General features: G+C 40.1%; 1 protein-coding gene across 10 annotated transcripts in view; it reads right to left on the bottom strand.

The window, feature by feature from the left end:
- FER (FER tyrosine kinase) overlaps positions 1–16,197 on the bottom strand; it is a 453,310-nt gene that overhangs the window by 322,544 nt on the left and 114,569 nt on the right. For all 10 annotated transcript variants that reach the window (XR_006342861.1, XM_043913752.1, XM_043913753.1 and 7 more), the window contains one exon: positions 1,979–2,101. Coding sequence is in view for 9 of the 10 variants with exons in the window: in XM_043913752.1 (XP_043769687.1) it covers positions 1,979–2,101 (123 nt within the window). In the remaining variant the exon portion in view is untranslated. The remainder of the gene's footprint in view (positions 1–1,978; positions 2,102–16,197) is intronic.

The raw sequence follows: 16,197 nt of genomic DNA, 5'->3' as shown, positions 1-16,197 counted from the left end.
TTTGTCCACCTGATGCGAAGAGACAACACATTTAAAAAGACCCTGATGCTGGGAAAGATTGAAGGCAGGAGGAGAAGGGGACGACAGAGGATGAGATGGCTGGATGGCATCACCGACCTAAAGGACATGAGTTTGAGCAAGCTCTGGGAGAAGGTGATGGACAGGGAGGCCTGGCATGCTGCAGTCCACAGGGTCGCAAAGAGTTGGACTGACTGAGCAGCTGAACAAGAAAGTCGTTGAGAATCTTACAGATACCTACTTCAGTAATGCTGGGGCAGAAACCAGGTGTTCGTGGGTTAAGTCCTAAGTGAGAGTCGAGGAAATGAGTGCACATTAGCACTCTTAGAACAAGTCTGACTAAGAAAACAGAAGGCAAACACAGTAACTGAGAGAGAATACGAGGTTAAAGAAGGGTTATCTAGGGTGGGCAGAGAGGTGAGATTGTCTTTAGGAGTCGGGACTTACAAATATTTAAAAAGTGAGCACAGGACACAGTTGAGAAGAAAAGGTAAACATAATATACAAAACAATGCAAAATTTCAGGGAAAGTAAGAAACGATGTGATATAAAATAGGGACAAGAAATAGACGGGACAAGGAACAGACCCTTTATGAAAGGAAGGAAAGAGAGTGAGTACAGATGTGGTGAATTTAGACATGTAATCACAAAAAATGAGGCATGTGCCACCTGCTGATTTTCATTTTTTCCGTAATGTAGGAGACATCCATTTGTTGACTCTGATCAGGCATATAACAGGATCAGAGATTTGAGAGACATGGAAAATATCTGAAAAGTTGCACAGAGAGTGTGAGCAAGTCGTAGAGACCAGAGAAATGCCACACATCACAATTTCCTTGGAAGTCTTGACAAATCAAGCCAATTGTAAAAGTACGACAGCAGAGAAATGTACATGTTCTAGTCAGGGATTAGAGAAACCATACAAAAGTAACCCTTGCTGAAGATGCAAACAATGACCAAAGTCAGACTAGAAATTTTAAAGTTCAGATCAAAATTTAATCCGCAAACAACAGAGAACATAAGTACTGAAATCAGTAAACACAGGAGTACAGCAAAACGAGCCAGAGGATCCATGAGCATGTTTACTGATTCAGACACCAACACAAAAAGCAAGAGTAAGGCAACAGCACGGCGAACCTCAGGAGGACAGATGAGGCACGCTACTCCTTTTTCATAAGCTTACTTGCTTCCTCCTAACACAGCAGAAGCCAGCTTCCTGATTATCCAAGGGCACCCCACTCCAGTACTGTTGCCTGGAAAATCCCATGGATGGAGGAGCCTGGTGGGCTGCAGTCCATGGGGTCGCTAAGAGTCGGACACGACTGAGCGACTTCACTTTCACTTTTCACTTTGACGCACTGGAGAAGGAAATGGCAACTCACTCCAGCATTCTTGCCTGGAGAATCCCAGGGACGGGGGAGCCTGGTGGGCTGCCGTCCATGGGGTCGAGCAGAGTCGGACACGACTGAAGCGACTTAGCAGCAGCAGCAGCAGTTTCTTAGGGGCTTCCCTGGGGGCTCAGATGGAAAAGACAAGGAACTCACAGTGAGTATGCTGGGCTTTGACCTGTGCTGCGCTAAGTCGCTTCAGTCACATCCGCCTCTTTGTGACCCCATGGACGGGAGCCTGCCAGGTTGCTCTGTCCACGAGATTCTCCAGCCCAGAATACTGGAATGGGTCACCATTTAAGGCGGAGAAAAGACAAGTTTTAACGGGGCTCTTCAGAAAATAATTCAAGCCACTAAAACATCAAGACAAATGATAGGTAACATTATACGGATAAAAACACAAAATCATTCCTCTAGAGCCCTCGAAAGTAACTCAACCATACACAGCTTCATACTTTTATACATGAAATTTCAACTTCCGGAAATTTTATGTCTCTAATTCCATGTAAAATGAAGTACTTCTGTTAAATACATCAATTAAACTTTCTTCAAATTACTCCTGCTTTACTCACTCAGACTTCTTTTCATAGGTCTTGGAAGACTCCTCAATCCTCTTCTCCAGCTCCAGCACAGCCTCCTCCTTGTTTAAAAGCATCTGCTGTGTCTGCATTAGTTCCTCTGCTAAAGTTCTCAACCTAGAACGAAGTTTCCTCATTATCAGTCGACACATTAATTATGCTCACTTTATACTTACCAAAAAAAGCAATCATACACCTAAGGTTGCAATGTCCAAAAACAGCAGCCACATGTAGTTTAATTTAAATTAAATAAGAGTAAAATTTCAATTCCTCAGCTGCATTAGCCACATTTCAAGCACTGAACAGACACATACGGCTAATGGCTACCTCTCTGGACAGAGAAAAGAACATTTCAATAATCACAGTGAGTACTCTTGGGCAGTCTGTTTTAGAGGATTTTATTCATCAAATAGCAAAAGAGAAAAACAGGAAATGGAGAAAGAGAAAAGGACTAAAGAAAAAATACCTGTAATTCTCCCAGGAAGAGTGTATGGTGAAATAACGATTTTTGTTTTCAGACTAACATGTATTTATATTCTGTCTTTACCATTTTTTTTTTATGAGATCCTATGAAACTTGCTTAAGCTCACTGAATCTATTTTCTCACTCATATTTTAGGTACTGTAACACCTGTTTCAGTGCATTGTTTTGAAGCTGAAATACACTTATGTGTAAATAATGAATGGTACTTAATAGGCATCTGAGTAAATAACATCTAGTATTATTTGCATATGTTATCTCATTTAATTCTCACAACAAGCTATCAGATATATATTGTTATCCTTAAAGAAAGTAAGCCTCAGTCACATGGTAATTTAAATTAATATAAGCTATTTCTGTTTTCACATGTTGCAATAATGTTTTGGAGGTACTGTCTATACAGATTTGAAATTAGTATGTATAAAATTAGTATGTACCCACAGATCAGACATTTTCTGGTTACATAAAATACATCTGGTCCTGAATAGAAATATTTCTACCACAAAAACACACAACTGGAATCTAAAAAATAATACAAATGAACTTATTTTCAATACAGAAACAGACTGATAGACAGAAAATGAATTTATGGTTATCAAATGTGATAGAGAGGGGAGAAACAAATTAGGAGTGCAGCATTAACAGACACACATCACTGTATGTAAAACGGGTAAACAACAAGGGTTTCCTGTGTAGCACAGGCAACTGTATTTAATACCCTATAATAGTACACACTGCAAACAATCTATAAACAATATAATATTGGAAACTATAATAATATACACTGGCAATCTGAAAAAGGATAAATATATATGTGTAACTGAATCACTTTGCTATATACCTGAAACTAACACAGTATTTTGAATCAACTATAGCTCAATTAAAAAAACAAAAAATAAAATTGCTATAATCATAAAATATACACACACAGCTATCATATCACATTAAAATTTTTATTCTCTTTAAGCCTTTTAAAGCAAGACAGGAAACCCAAACTATACAAAATACTAAATAACCCAAGTATATGAAAATTTGAATAAAGTCAAACCATGAAGAAATATTTGTAATGGAAGTTACAAGTAAAAGCTCATGTAGAAAAATTCTTAGAAAAAAGTCAATCTACAATGAAAATGAACAAAAAACACAACTGGAAGTTCAAGAAAACTTCGAATGATCCATAAGTACACGCAGATATTTACAACCTGAACCACAATTTAAAATCTTCAGATTAAATAAACAGTAAATTATTTTTCACCTACTAAAATTGACAAGCATGAAAACGAGTGATAATATACGGTATTCTCAAAACTGTAGAAAGAATGAGAGGGGAAGGAAGGTAGGAAAGGAGACAGGAAGAAGGAAGACACACACTCTGTTGATGTGACAAAACCGACTCGAATTTTTTAGAGGTCAACTTGGAATTGTCTCTCAAACTTCATATTAGAATATCACTTGACCATCTAAAAATCTGTCTTATCAAAATACTTTACACGTGCTCACAATTAGTCCATATGAAGATGTTTGTACTACAATGTTTATAAAACTAGAAAATATTTAATTTTCCATCAACAGGGGAATAGCTGAATAAATCTTGATCCGATCTGAGAGTAACGATGCCATATACACACTGCCATCTGTAGAAGAGCCAGCCAGTGGGAACGTGCTGAGTGACCCAGAGGAGCCAGAGCTGGGGCTCTGTGGCGGGCTGGAGGGCTGGCTAAAAGGGCGGGGAGGTGCGAGGGGGGCTTCAGGGAGGGGCTGTGTACACTCGAGGCTGGTTCCTGCTGATGGACCGCAGGAGTCGTCACAACACTGCAATTATCCTCCAATTAAAGATGAAATAAGAGGTCTTAAAGAAACATAATAGTCATTCAAAAGAATGAGGTACACACATAAAAGGTTCTTCCAAGGCATAACTTAACTTAAAAGGCAGGAGGCAGAAAAGTACGTACAGCATGGCTCCACTTATACTGAAATAAATGTATGTGTATACATGCTACTGACTGAATTGCATTCCCTTAAAATTCTTATTTTGAAATTCTAACCCCCCAGTGATGATATCTGGAGAGGGGACTTCAGAAGGTAACTAGGGTTAGACAAGCTCACAAAGGTGGACCCTCATGATGGGATTAAGGTCCTCAGAGGAGATACCTGAGAGTTTTGCTCTCTCTCCCCAAGCCTAGCTGAAGCAGAGGTCATGTGTGTGCACAAGAAGGCAGCAGTCTACAAGCAGGAAAAGACTCTCGCCAGGACCCAAACTGGCTGTCACCTTGGTCTGGAGCTTGTAACATCCAGGACAATGAGAAATAAATTGTTATTGTTTAATCCACTCATTCATGGTATTTTATCATGGTGGCCATAGCACAGTAATACACTATGATATATTTATGTGTGGAGAAGAACCAGACTACTACAAACCAAACTTTCATCATCACTCTGATGGGTATGGGATTAGAATAGGGGGTGATTTAAGGACAAAAGGGCTTCCCTAGTAGCTCAGTTGGTAAAGAATCCACCTGCAATGCAGGAGACGCCAGTTTGATTCCTTGGCTGAGTAGATCTGCTGGAGAAGGGATAGGCTACCCACTCCAGTCTTCTTGGGCTCAGCTGATAAAGAATCAGCCTGCAATGCAGGAGACCCAGGTTCGATCCCTAGGTTGGGAAGATCCCCTGGAAAAGAGAAAGGCTACCCATTCCAGTATTCTGGCCTGGAGAATTCCATGGACTGTATAGTCCATGGGATCACAAAGAGTCGGACACAACTGAGTGACTTTCACTTTTGGACAAAAAAGTCTCTCATATTTTACTCTGTATTTATCTATATTATATTTAAATCTCATAACAAAAGTGAATTTGAATTTAAGCTATTAAATAAAAGGTAATGGAGACAGAAAAGGCAGAAAAACCATGAAACATGATAAGAACTCAAAATATAGTAATCCAGGTTATCTCATCCATGTTTAGAGTTAAGCAACATAATAAACCTCAACAGGTTTCTGAGGGCATTTTATACAAAACATAATCAGCGATGCTTATAATAATGATCCAGAATTGCAAGAGAAAAATTAAAGTATTTTTCATTAAGAATATACATATATTTATAAGAGACATACATCAAATCTAGTAAAATTATTTTGTTGATAGCAATACAAGGTTGGGTTAACTGGAAAATGCACTTCTGTGGAATAGTTCATACCCTGACTACTAGCCACAGAAAGTTACTATATTAAAACCTGAGGTCATTCTCAAGAAATCTACACTTCAACTTCTGGCTTCAAGTTACTCATTAATAACTACAAAACTATAAATTAATAACAGACATAATGCTTTGCTCTTTATAAAACTCTGCCGCATGCATGATCTGATTTCACCCTCACGGAAGTCTGGATCACAGGCCCCACCTCTGCGCCTGAGGGCCTAAGGACCAGCCTCCCTCACCGCCCTGGCCATGCTGCGCCAGAGACGACCCGGACAGACAGCTCCCCTCTCTGGCCGCCCTCCGCCCCGCTGTTCGTTTACTTCCCTCTCCACACCTTTCCCGAAGCTCTTCCTGCTCAGTCTCCGTTCACCCCGCTCTTCAACTCCTCACTCACTCATTTAAACCAGGTGCTTGCCAACCCCACCCCCTGTGTCAGGCACTCTGTTAAGACCCTAGGGTACAACCGTGAACAAGCTTGGCTTCAGGGAACTTAGATGCTAGGAGAAGAGACAGGGACCGTCTTCTTCCTCCAACCCTCTCTTCTCGTCCCCTTCTCTCCTCTCTTTGACTATTAGTGTTTCTGCCCTATTTCTTCCCAGTTCGCACTGTACCACACTCTCTGCTCCACCCTGGAACAAACACCTAACCCCACCGATCTGCAGCCGCAGGCTCCGCGGCCTCCCCTTCCCTGCTCAGCCCTCTCACCAAACTCTGTGTCTTTCACACTCCGCTCTGCACGTCCTGTTTCTCTCATCAGAATCTCACCCAGTTAGCTTTTTATGCAATTTCCTAATAACTCCCAAGGCTCTCCTGATTCCTATCGGTCTGAATTATCTAGAAAGAGAAACCAAAGAGCTACCTCAGTGTGGGAACAGCACAGTTTACGACTTTCCCCACCACGACAGCTAAACTGATACAGGAACCACACTGCAGTGAAGGAAGCCTTACTTCTCTACACAGACGTCATTAATACAGGACTGATTCTTCTCACGTAAACATTTTGTCATCAAGCTGATCACTTTACCTTCCACCTCAGAGTAAGAAAATTATTTGTGTTTGCAACTCTACACGTCTCTGCTGCATTCTGTAAAGCTCCTTACTCTGGTAAAAGAGACACCAGATCTAGAAGCAGACACCTTCAGGTTCAGTATTTACTCGGCTTTTCTAGACTTCCGTTTTCTCCTCTAATAAAATGGAAATTAATTTAATATCTAACCTAAAGGGTTCAGGTAGCTATGATACATGTTTTTAAAGTTTCTAGTATGGATTTTTAAGCATAGTATGTTCCCTATAAATGTAACTATATACTATTAACCAATTTTACTACTGATATCAAGAAATATTTTTCTGAAAAGTAACTAAATTTTGTCTTCTACCTTTTTTAAAGAATGTTTTGTTAACATTGGATGCAAAAATAAACACAGCTCCCAAGGCAGGGGTCAGACTGAATGTATTTTAAATAAAGCTTAAGAACAGGTTATACTATTTATACATTTTTCCCAGTTAAGGACAAGTAAAGAAATATTGTAAGAATTCTATATTAAAAGTAAATGACTTACTCATAATTCAAAGTTGTTTTTCCCTTAACAACAATGTCATTTCCAAGAACATTAACTTTTTGGAAATGTGAAAAACTTTAGTTCAAGAGAAATTAATGTAAGCCTGCGTGTCACTGCTATCCTTGACACAAAACAATAAAAAAATCTCTATACACAGACATACACCCTGATTTGATGTGACATAACAGTTAATAATATCAAAACAAGTCAAACACTGAGGAGTTTTATTACTGATTTCTTCACATATATGATTTAGGAAAATTAAAGGGAAGACACCCGATTGTGGTGAACACCACGTTTACCCTAGCTAACTGCAGTACAGCCCTCTTTTCACTTTGAAACGGGGTAAGAAGGGAGGAATGAGGGGAAAGCCAGAGAGTCCTGATCCGCTGTTTAAACCACCTGATACAGCCTAATTCTATTTCTCAGAGGTCACTGGCAAGTGTGAATTCTAACAAAGGATATTAAAATCCAAATCTGCTAATACTCTCACTTCCTCTAGCAAGCATTCAGCTTCCGAAAAATATCCCTTAGGCTTTCAAGGAGGAATCAGATTTGAAGTTTTGTACATGCTCAACTTTTGGAGGACACATGTACGCTCATTTGTGAGAAGACTGAGGTGGTCCTCATGCTTACTTCTCTTTTCAAATGTCTGATCTGTGCTAAAACTTTAACCCAGAAAGAAAGAAAACTGTTGCTGTTGTTCAGTCGCGAAGTCTTCGCAACTCCAGGGACTGCAGCACGCCACTCGCCCCGTCCCTCACTGTCTCCCGGACTCTGCCCAAGTGCACGCCCACTGAATCGGCGATGCCACCCAACCACCTCACCCTTTGTTGCCCTCTTCTTATGCCCCCAACCTTTCCCAGCATCAGGGTCTTTTCCAGTGAGTCAGCCGTTTGCATCAGGTGGCCAGAGTACTGGAGCTTCAGCATCAGGCCCTCCGATGTGCACTCAGGACGGATCTCCTTTAGGTCTGACTGGTGTGAACTCCCTGCCGTCCAAGGGACTCTCAAGCATCTTTTCCAGCCCCACAGTTGGAAAGGATCCTAACACCAGCTTATTAGATTCTCTAAAGAGTTGGAAACTCTAGAAGTTAAAACAAAGTCCTAGAAAAGCTAACAGTACTCCTGTTCTCTGGCTGGTCTGTTAGCTAGAGTTTACCACCTGTTTCGCTAAGCAGTGAAGGTTGGAAAAAGAAAGGAGATAAGAATAAGAAAAGAAAAGGGAGATCAGAGGAAAAGAAATGATAATATTAGCCAACTTTCCTTTTTCTAACTCTTAATCATACAAAGAAAACAGTGGTGCTTCTTGAGGCCTTAATCTTTTAGAGCCTTGGCACAAACAAAACATGGCCAAGCTTTATGCAAAATTTTCTTAAATAAAAATTTGAGCAAAGATAACCCTTTGAAGTCAAAACGTCTTAATGTTTCTCAGTCTCTATAGATTCTGTAAATCCAAAGTAGAAAAGACAAATGATTTAGAAGAATAGAATTATATAGGGAAAGCATTTTGCCTTTTTCGCACTTGCAGTAGAATGGATTAAGAGAAAAACATTCTAGTAGATACAGGTTATATAAAGATGATTTTTAAAGATTTAAATGTATTTAAAGATTGTTGTTCAGTCACTAAGTCCTATCTGACTCTTTCAACCCCATGGACTGCAGCATGCCAGGCTTCCCTGTCCTTCACCATCTCCTGGAATTTGCTCAAACTCATGTCCATTGAGTTGATGATGCTATCCAACTATCTTATCCTCTGTCGTCCCCTTCTCCTCCTGCCCTCAATCTTTCCCAGCATCAGGGTCATTTCCAACCAGTCCGCTCCTTGCATCAGGTGGCCAAAGTTCTGGAGCTTCAGCATCATTCATCCTTCCAATGACTATTCAGGGTTGATCTCCTTTAGGATGGACTGGTTTGATCTCCTTGTTGTCCAAGGGACTCTAAAGAGTCTTCTCCAACACCACAACCCTAAAGCATCAATTCCTCAGCACTCAGCCTTTTTTATGATCCAGCTCTCACATGATTACTGGAAAAACCATAGCATTGACTATACAGACCTTTGTCCACAAAGTGGTATCTCTGCTTCAAAATACGCACTCTAGGTTTGTCATAGCTTTCCTTCCAAGGAGCAAGAATCTTTTACCTTCATGGCTGCAGTCACTGTCCGCAGTGATTTTAGAAACCAAGCAAATAAAATCTGCCACTGTTTTCACTTTTTACACATCTATTTGCCATGAAGTATTGGGACTGGATGTCATTATCCCCATTTTTTGAATGCTGAGCTTTAAGCCACTTTTTTCTCTCTCTGCTTTCACCCTCATCAAGAGGCTCTTTGGTTCCCTTCCACTTTTTGCTATGAGAGTGGTATCATCTGCATATCTGAGGCTGTTGATATTTCTCCCTGCAATCTTGATTCCAGCTTGCAAATCATCCAGCCTGGCATTTCACATGGTGTATTCTACATAAAAGTTAAATAAGCAGGGAGACAATATACAGCCTTGACAAACTGCTTCCCCAATTTTGAACTAGTCTGTTGCTCCATGTCTGATTCTAACTGTTGCTTCTTCACCTGTATACAGGTTTCTTGGGAGACAGGTAAAGTCTCATCTCTTTAAGAATGTTCAACAGTTTGTTGTGATCCACACAGTCAAGGTTTTAGTGTAATCAATGAAACAGAAGTAGATGTTTTTCTGGAATTCCCTTCCTTGTTCTGTGATCCAGTGGATGTTGGCAATTTGATCTCAGGTTCTGCCGTCTTTTCTAAACCCAGCCTATACTTCTGGAAGTTCTTGGTTCACGTAATGTTGAAGCCTAGCTTGAAGCATTTTGAGTATTATCTTGCTAGCATGTGAAATAAGTGCAATTGTACAGTAGTTTGAACATTCTTTGGCATTGTCTTTCCTTGGGAAAACTGACCTTTTCCAGTCCTGTGGCCACTCCTGGGTTTTCCAAATTTTGGGATTTTGTTGACACATTGAGTGTAGCACTTTAACAGCATCATCTTTTAGGATTTGAAATAGCTCAGCTGGAATCCCGTCACCTCCACTGGCTTTGTTCTTAGTGATGCTTCCTAAGGTCCACTTGACTTTACACCCCAGGATGTCTGGCTCTGCGAGAACCACTGTTGTCCTGGTCATTAAGACCTTTTTTGTATAGTTCTTCTGTGTATTCTTACCATGCTAAGTTGCTTCCGTCGTGTCTGACACTTTGCAACCCTTTGGACAGTAGCCTGCCAAGCTCCTCTGTCCATGGGATTCTCCAGGCAAAAATATTGGAGCAGGTTGCCATTCCCTCCTCCAGGGGATCTTTCCCGGTGGCTCAGACGGTACTCTGCCCACCTTTTCTTAATCTCTTCTGCTTCTGTTAGGTCCTTGCCTTTTCTGTCCTTTATTGAGCCCATCTTTGCATGAAATATTCCCTTGGTGTCTCCAATTTTCTTGAAGAGATCTCTAGTCTTTCCCATTCTATTGCTTTCCTCTATTTCTTTGCATTGTTGACTTAAGAAGGCTTTCTTATCTCTCCTTGCTATTCTTTGGAACTCTGCATTTAATTGGGTATATCTTTCCTTTTCTCCTTTGCCTTTCACTTCTCTCCTTTTCTTACCTATTTGTCAGGCCTCCTCATACAACTACTATGTATATTTAAAGATATAAAAGCCTAAAGCAATTATTGTGGATGATAACAAGTTTTCAGTACTCATGACAATACTTTTTATATCCTCAAACCATTTTCTATCATTATTTAAATCTTAGAGCACATCTAAAGGATCCAACTTCATAAAAAAATATAAATTAAAAATTCCTAATACTGTCCCATTAATTGTGACATTTGGGTTAATAAAAACCCAAATGCAATAAAGGTTACAGTTGCCTGATATAACTTTTTTGAGAACTCTTATTCGCTATTGTTGTTCAGTTGCCCAGTCGTGTCCAACTCTTTGTGACCCCACAGACTGCAGCACACCAGGCCTTCCTGTCCCTCAGCATCTCCCAAAGTCTGCCCAAGTTCATGTCCATTGTATTGGTGATGCCATTCAGCCATCGCATCCTCTCATACCCTCTTCTCCTTCTGCCCTCAACCTTTCCCAGCATCAGGGTCTTGTCCAATGAGTCACTGTTTGCATCAGGTGACCAAAATACTGGGGCTTCAGCTTCAGCATCAGTCCTTCCAATGAGTATTCAGGGTTGATTTCCCTTAAGATTGATTGGTTTGCTCTCCTTGCTGTCCAAGGGAGTCTCAGGAGTCTTCTCCAGCACCACAGTTCAAAGGCATCAATTTTTTAGTGCTCTGCCTTCTTAACGGTCCAGTTTTCACAACTGTACGTGACCACTGGGAAGGCCACAGCCTTGACTATACGGACCTTTGTTGGCAGAGTAACATCTCTGCTTTTCAACACGCTGTCTGGTTTGTCATAGTTTCCTGTCTAGGTTTGTCATTTGCTTTGTCAGAAGCATGTCAGATTTCATGGCTGCAGTCACCATTTGCATTGATTTCAGAGCCCAAGAAGAGGAAATCTGTCACTACTTCCCCCGTTTTCCCTTCTATTTGCCATGAAGAAACAGAACCAAATGCCAGGATCTCAGTTTTTTTTTTTAATAATTAGTTTTAAGCCAGCTCTTTCACTCTTCTCCTTCACTCTCATCGAGAGGATCTTTCGTTCCATTTCACTTTCTGCCGTTAGAGTGGTATCATCCACATATCTGAGGCTGTCGATGTTTCTCCAGCCGGTCTTGACTCCTGCTTGTGACTCATCCAGCCCGGCATTTCCCATGATGTGCTCAGCATACAGGTTAAATAAACAGGGTGACAGTGGACAGCCCTGCCATACTCCTTTCTCAATCCTGAACCAATCAGTTGTTCCATACAGGATTCTAACTGTTGCTTCTTGACCCACATACAGGTCTTTGTTCAGCTAAACCTCTTTCTGATCTACAAATATTCTTAACACCATCAGTTGTAATACATCGTAACAGATTCCACTTCAGTCTATACTGGGTTAGTGTTTTCTCAACTTCATTGAAAATACTCCTGTTTGCAGATGATCCACAAAGGACATTCACTGAAAGTAATTCTTCAATCGCTTCAAACCTGGTTTGATTTCTCAAGTAAACAACTGAGTAGTTTTGATCATATCTGCTGACTCGTCAAGAGCCACAGAAAAACACTGTGAATGATTTGTCATGTTTTTTATTAATTAACTAATGATGCAGCTCCCAAAGTTCTCAAACCCTCAAGCAAATGTTCTTACTGAAAATGTAATGGTCATAAACAAACTTACTTCCTCTGAACATACTTCTTCAGTTATTCTTTAAAACACTATTTAATTAAACGACCACTGATAAATGGCTTTCCTTGCCTGGCTAACAAATAAGTCACCCAGAAACGTATTTCCGTTTGGTTTTATCTTCATTCACATTTTATTTTTCTGAAGAAAGTCTGCTGTGATGAAGCACTTCAGTTTGACTTTTATAGTCTGCCCTGACTCTTGCTGCCCTGCGTGTCAGTAACACTGAGACAAGTGGTGAATCTGGTAATGTCAACATACATCACCTTAGCGCAGCCACAGAGCCCACGCGTGAGGAACACAATGCTTTGCCATCTAATTCAACAACAAAATAACCCACACTCTATTGTGTCTTAAAGTGTGACAGCCAAAATCCATTTTCTCTTCTCTTCTCGTTTTGACACGACATGCATGCACTGATAGTAAAAAGGGAACAAACGCTGTAGCCCAGTGATGTGTGTGGCATTCAAAGCACTGCTGAGTTACAACCGTGCCGCTGCGACCTGCCGCGCGCCAAGCAGCGTGAAGCGAGAGGACGCCGTGCGAGGTCCCCGTCTTACCGCCCGACTCTGCCCGGGGCAGGAAGCCAGCCCCAGACAGCCGGCAAAGGACGGACGTGGCTGCGCCCCAGTGTGACCTGTGCACTCTCAGGTTTGAGGTTCACGTGGCTTTCATGTGTCACAGAATATAGCTCTTCTTTTGATTCTTTTAACCATTTGAAAATGTAAAAAGCAGTATTAGCTCACAGACTGCACAAGATAGGCGGCTAGCTGGATGTGACCTACAGGCTATAGTTCGCTCATTCACAGCTCAAAAAATCCAAAATAATCACTTTCCCATGTAGAGAATTATCATTTTTCAATTAAGAGATCTTATTTATATTTCACTGTAAAAGCTAAACACATTTTGACTTTAAATTTTTTTAAATAATCTGGGAAACATGAGACCTGAAATTGGGCTTTACTTTAGAATATAAAACTAGACATTTAACACAATCTTCTAAAATTCAAATATATTTCCTACTGCTAGGTAGTAACAACTTATGATAAAGAGACCGCATTTGAAACTAGAAAACGGACTCAACAAAAAGGTAGAGGACCTTTGCTCTCTACCATTCTAGTAAAATTAATAAAAATTCCTATTTTGGCAGACATGTTACTGTTCATAGTTTGGAACAACTTGCTATCCATAACTTGCCTATCTTAAACTATGGATTCATAACTCCATTTACCCTGCTTTAAGTTTGCAATGGATCACAAATCAATGCCTCATCGATCCAGAATGCCAAAATCCACACAACAGATACTTAAATATATTCTTCTAATGTTCAAACTTTCACAGACTCGACTTTTTCAAGTAATTTTGATGAACTAAATTAATCCCAGATTAGTCAATTAAATAGTGATTAGATGAGAGGAAATATTTACATATATAACCTTAAACAAAAAGTTTAGTATTCTCTTTCAGCCTTTGGCCAAGAAGGGAGACCCAAAAATGAGGCAGATGTGAAAGGGGTGGTGGAGGGGAAGCAAAGAGGCTGCAGATGACAGAGACAAAGGAAGCAGTCTCAGATTCAAGCCTGAAGGGGAGGCAGCCTGAATGCATGTGTGGTGGCAAGTGCATGATCAGACGCCAGAATTTATCAGAGGCTGAGAAACAGCCCTCTCCCACGTGGCAATCTACCATTCAAAACCATTTCCAATATACAGGAGCTGAACAAACAACCTACAAAGAGCTGAGATGAATTCCTCTCTCTCTCCATATACGCTGGGGTGGGGGCGAGCAGGGGTGACATTACACTCAGTCAAGTCCAGCTCTTCGCAACCCTGTGTCCTGTGGCTCACCAGGCTCCTCTGTCCATGGGACTTTCCTGGCAGGAATACTGCAGTGGTGTTACCTTTACAATTACAGTTGATAGACAAATAATGAGTATGATAAAAATGCTTTCTGGCACATATTTACATGGATAAATGCAGTAACTCTGGCATTTACTATTATATCATTAGATTTCTATCAGATCTGAAAAGGGGGCAAGCAGTAACACTGTATTATCTTGTTCTGGATATAAATACCAATTGTGTAATAATCTCAGAATCCCATATTTTTATTTGAAAAACCTCTACATGATACAGTAAAGAGCAACCTAAGCTATTAAATTTATGAGTGTGGTTAATGAAAACAACAATTTTTATGTTATATTTAGGAATCTAAAATAAGAAAACTTAATGGGTGTCTTTTTATGACTAGCAAAGTGAAAAAGACAACCTCAGGAAAAGAGCATCTCTTTAAACTTCAAATACTTTATCAGTCAAGACTAGACCAGAAGTATGGCAAATCAAAAGAAGAAAAAAGGTCAAAAAGAAATTCCCCGATTCACATTGTTTGTTGTATGAAAGAAATCAACACAACACTGTAAAGCAATTATCCTATTAAACATTTCTTTAAAATTCCAGTTAATAAAAACAAAGAATAAAAAAAAAAGGAAAACAAATAAAATAAAATTCCAGTTAGACTACTATAAAAAATGCGAATTTTCACCAATAATACTATAAATTTGAGTAATATAGCTTCACTAGAAAAGTTTAACAAAAAAGACACCTTTAAACATGAAAGATACTCAAGTAGAGCAGTCCTCAGGCATTTTGGGTTGAGAAACCCTCTGAAAATCTGCACACACCCTCCCCACAGAAAGTAAAACACATATTTCTACAAACAGTTTTAGTGGGCTTATGGCAGATTTTCAAACCTTTCTACACACTAAAGTCATCTGGAAAGTTTACAAAAAATTCTAATGCCTGGATCTAACCCTCAGAAAATTTGATTTAACAAGTTTGAGTCAGATTCCAAACATCAGCATTTTTAAAGGCTCCCTAAGTGATCCTAATATGAAGCCAGAGACAAGACCTGCTACTGAGAAACTCCCCGAAATCGCCATAAAATATCTCCATTCACTCACTCATTCAACAAAGATGTTCATAAATCATCTGCAACATCTGACATCTAGCCAAGAATTCTGAAGATTCCAAGAGAAATGCAGTCCAACTTTTCCTTTGTTTCATAGTCACCACTGATCAGCAGTCTGACAGACTGCCAATATGACTCTTATTTACAGAAAAGTTCTCCAGAAGTCAAAAATTAATGATTCTCACTTCCAAACTAATGTAACCTTTCACAAAGGATAGGGTCACGGATCACTTAAACATAAAGGAATGCAAAACAAAAAGAAAAATATTTCTGAAGTTTTCTTTAATACCATTCCTTATTAATGCATTAGCACTTTTACATGGAGCAAGGAAAAACGTAGCACACAGGGAAACACAGGCCATAAAATATTAGCATTTTTAAACAGAGCTTTGAGAGTTTTCTATTATAAAACTATATAAAGCAATCTTGCTGCGGTTATTTAGTCACTAAATCATGTCCAACTCTTTTGCGACCCATGGGCTGTAGCCCACCAGGCTTCTCTGTCCATGGGATTTTCCAGGCAAGAATATTGGAGTGAGTTGCCATTTCCTTTGCCAGGGGATCCTCCCAACCCAGGGATCAAACCCACATCTCCTGCTTGGCAGGTGGATTATTTACCACTGAGCCACCAGGGAAGCCCTAAAGCAATGTTCAGTTCAGTTGCTCACTGGTGTCCGACTCTTTGTGACTCCAATACTTTGGCCCCCTGATGCAAAGAGCCGACTCAC

The sequence above is a fragment of the Cervus elaphus genome, chromosome 9 (assembly GCF_910594005.1).
Source record: "Cervus elaphus chromosome 9, mCerEla1.1, whole genome shotgun sequence".
NCBI classification, from domain to species: Eukaryota; Metazoa; Chordata; class Mammalia; order Artiodactyla; family Cervidae; genus Cervus; species Cervus elaphus.
Note: the sequence above shows the minus strand (reverse complement) of the source record. Positions and strands in the feature narration are given on the sequence as shown.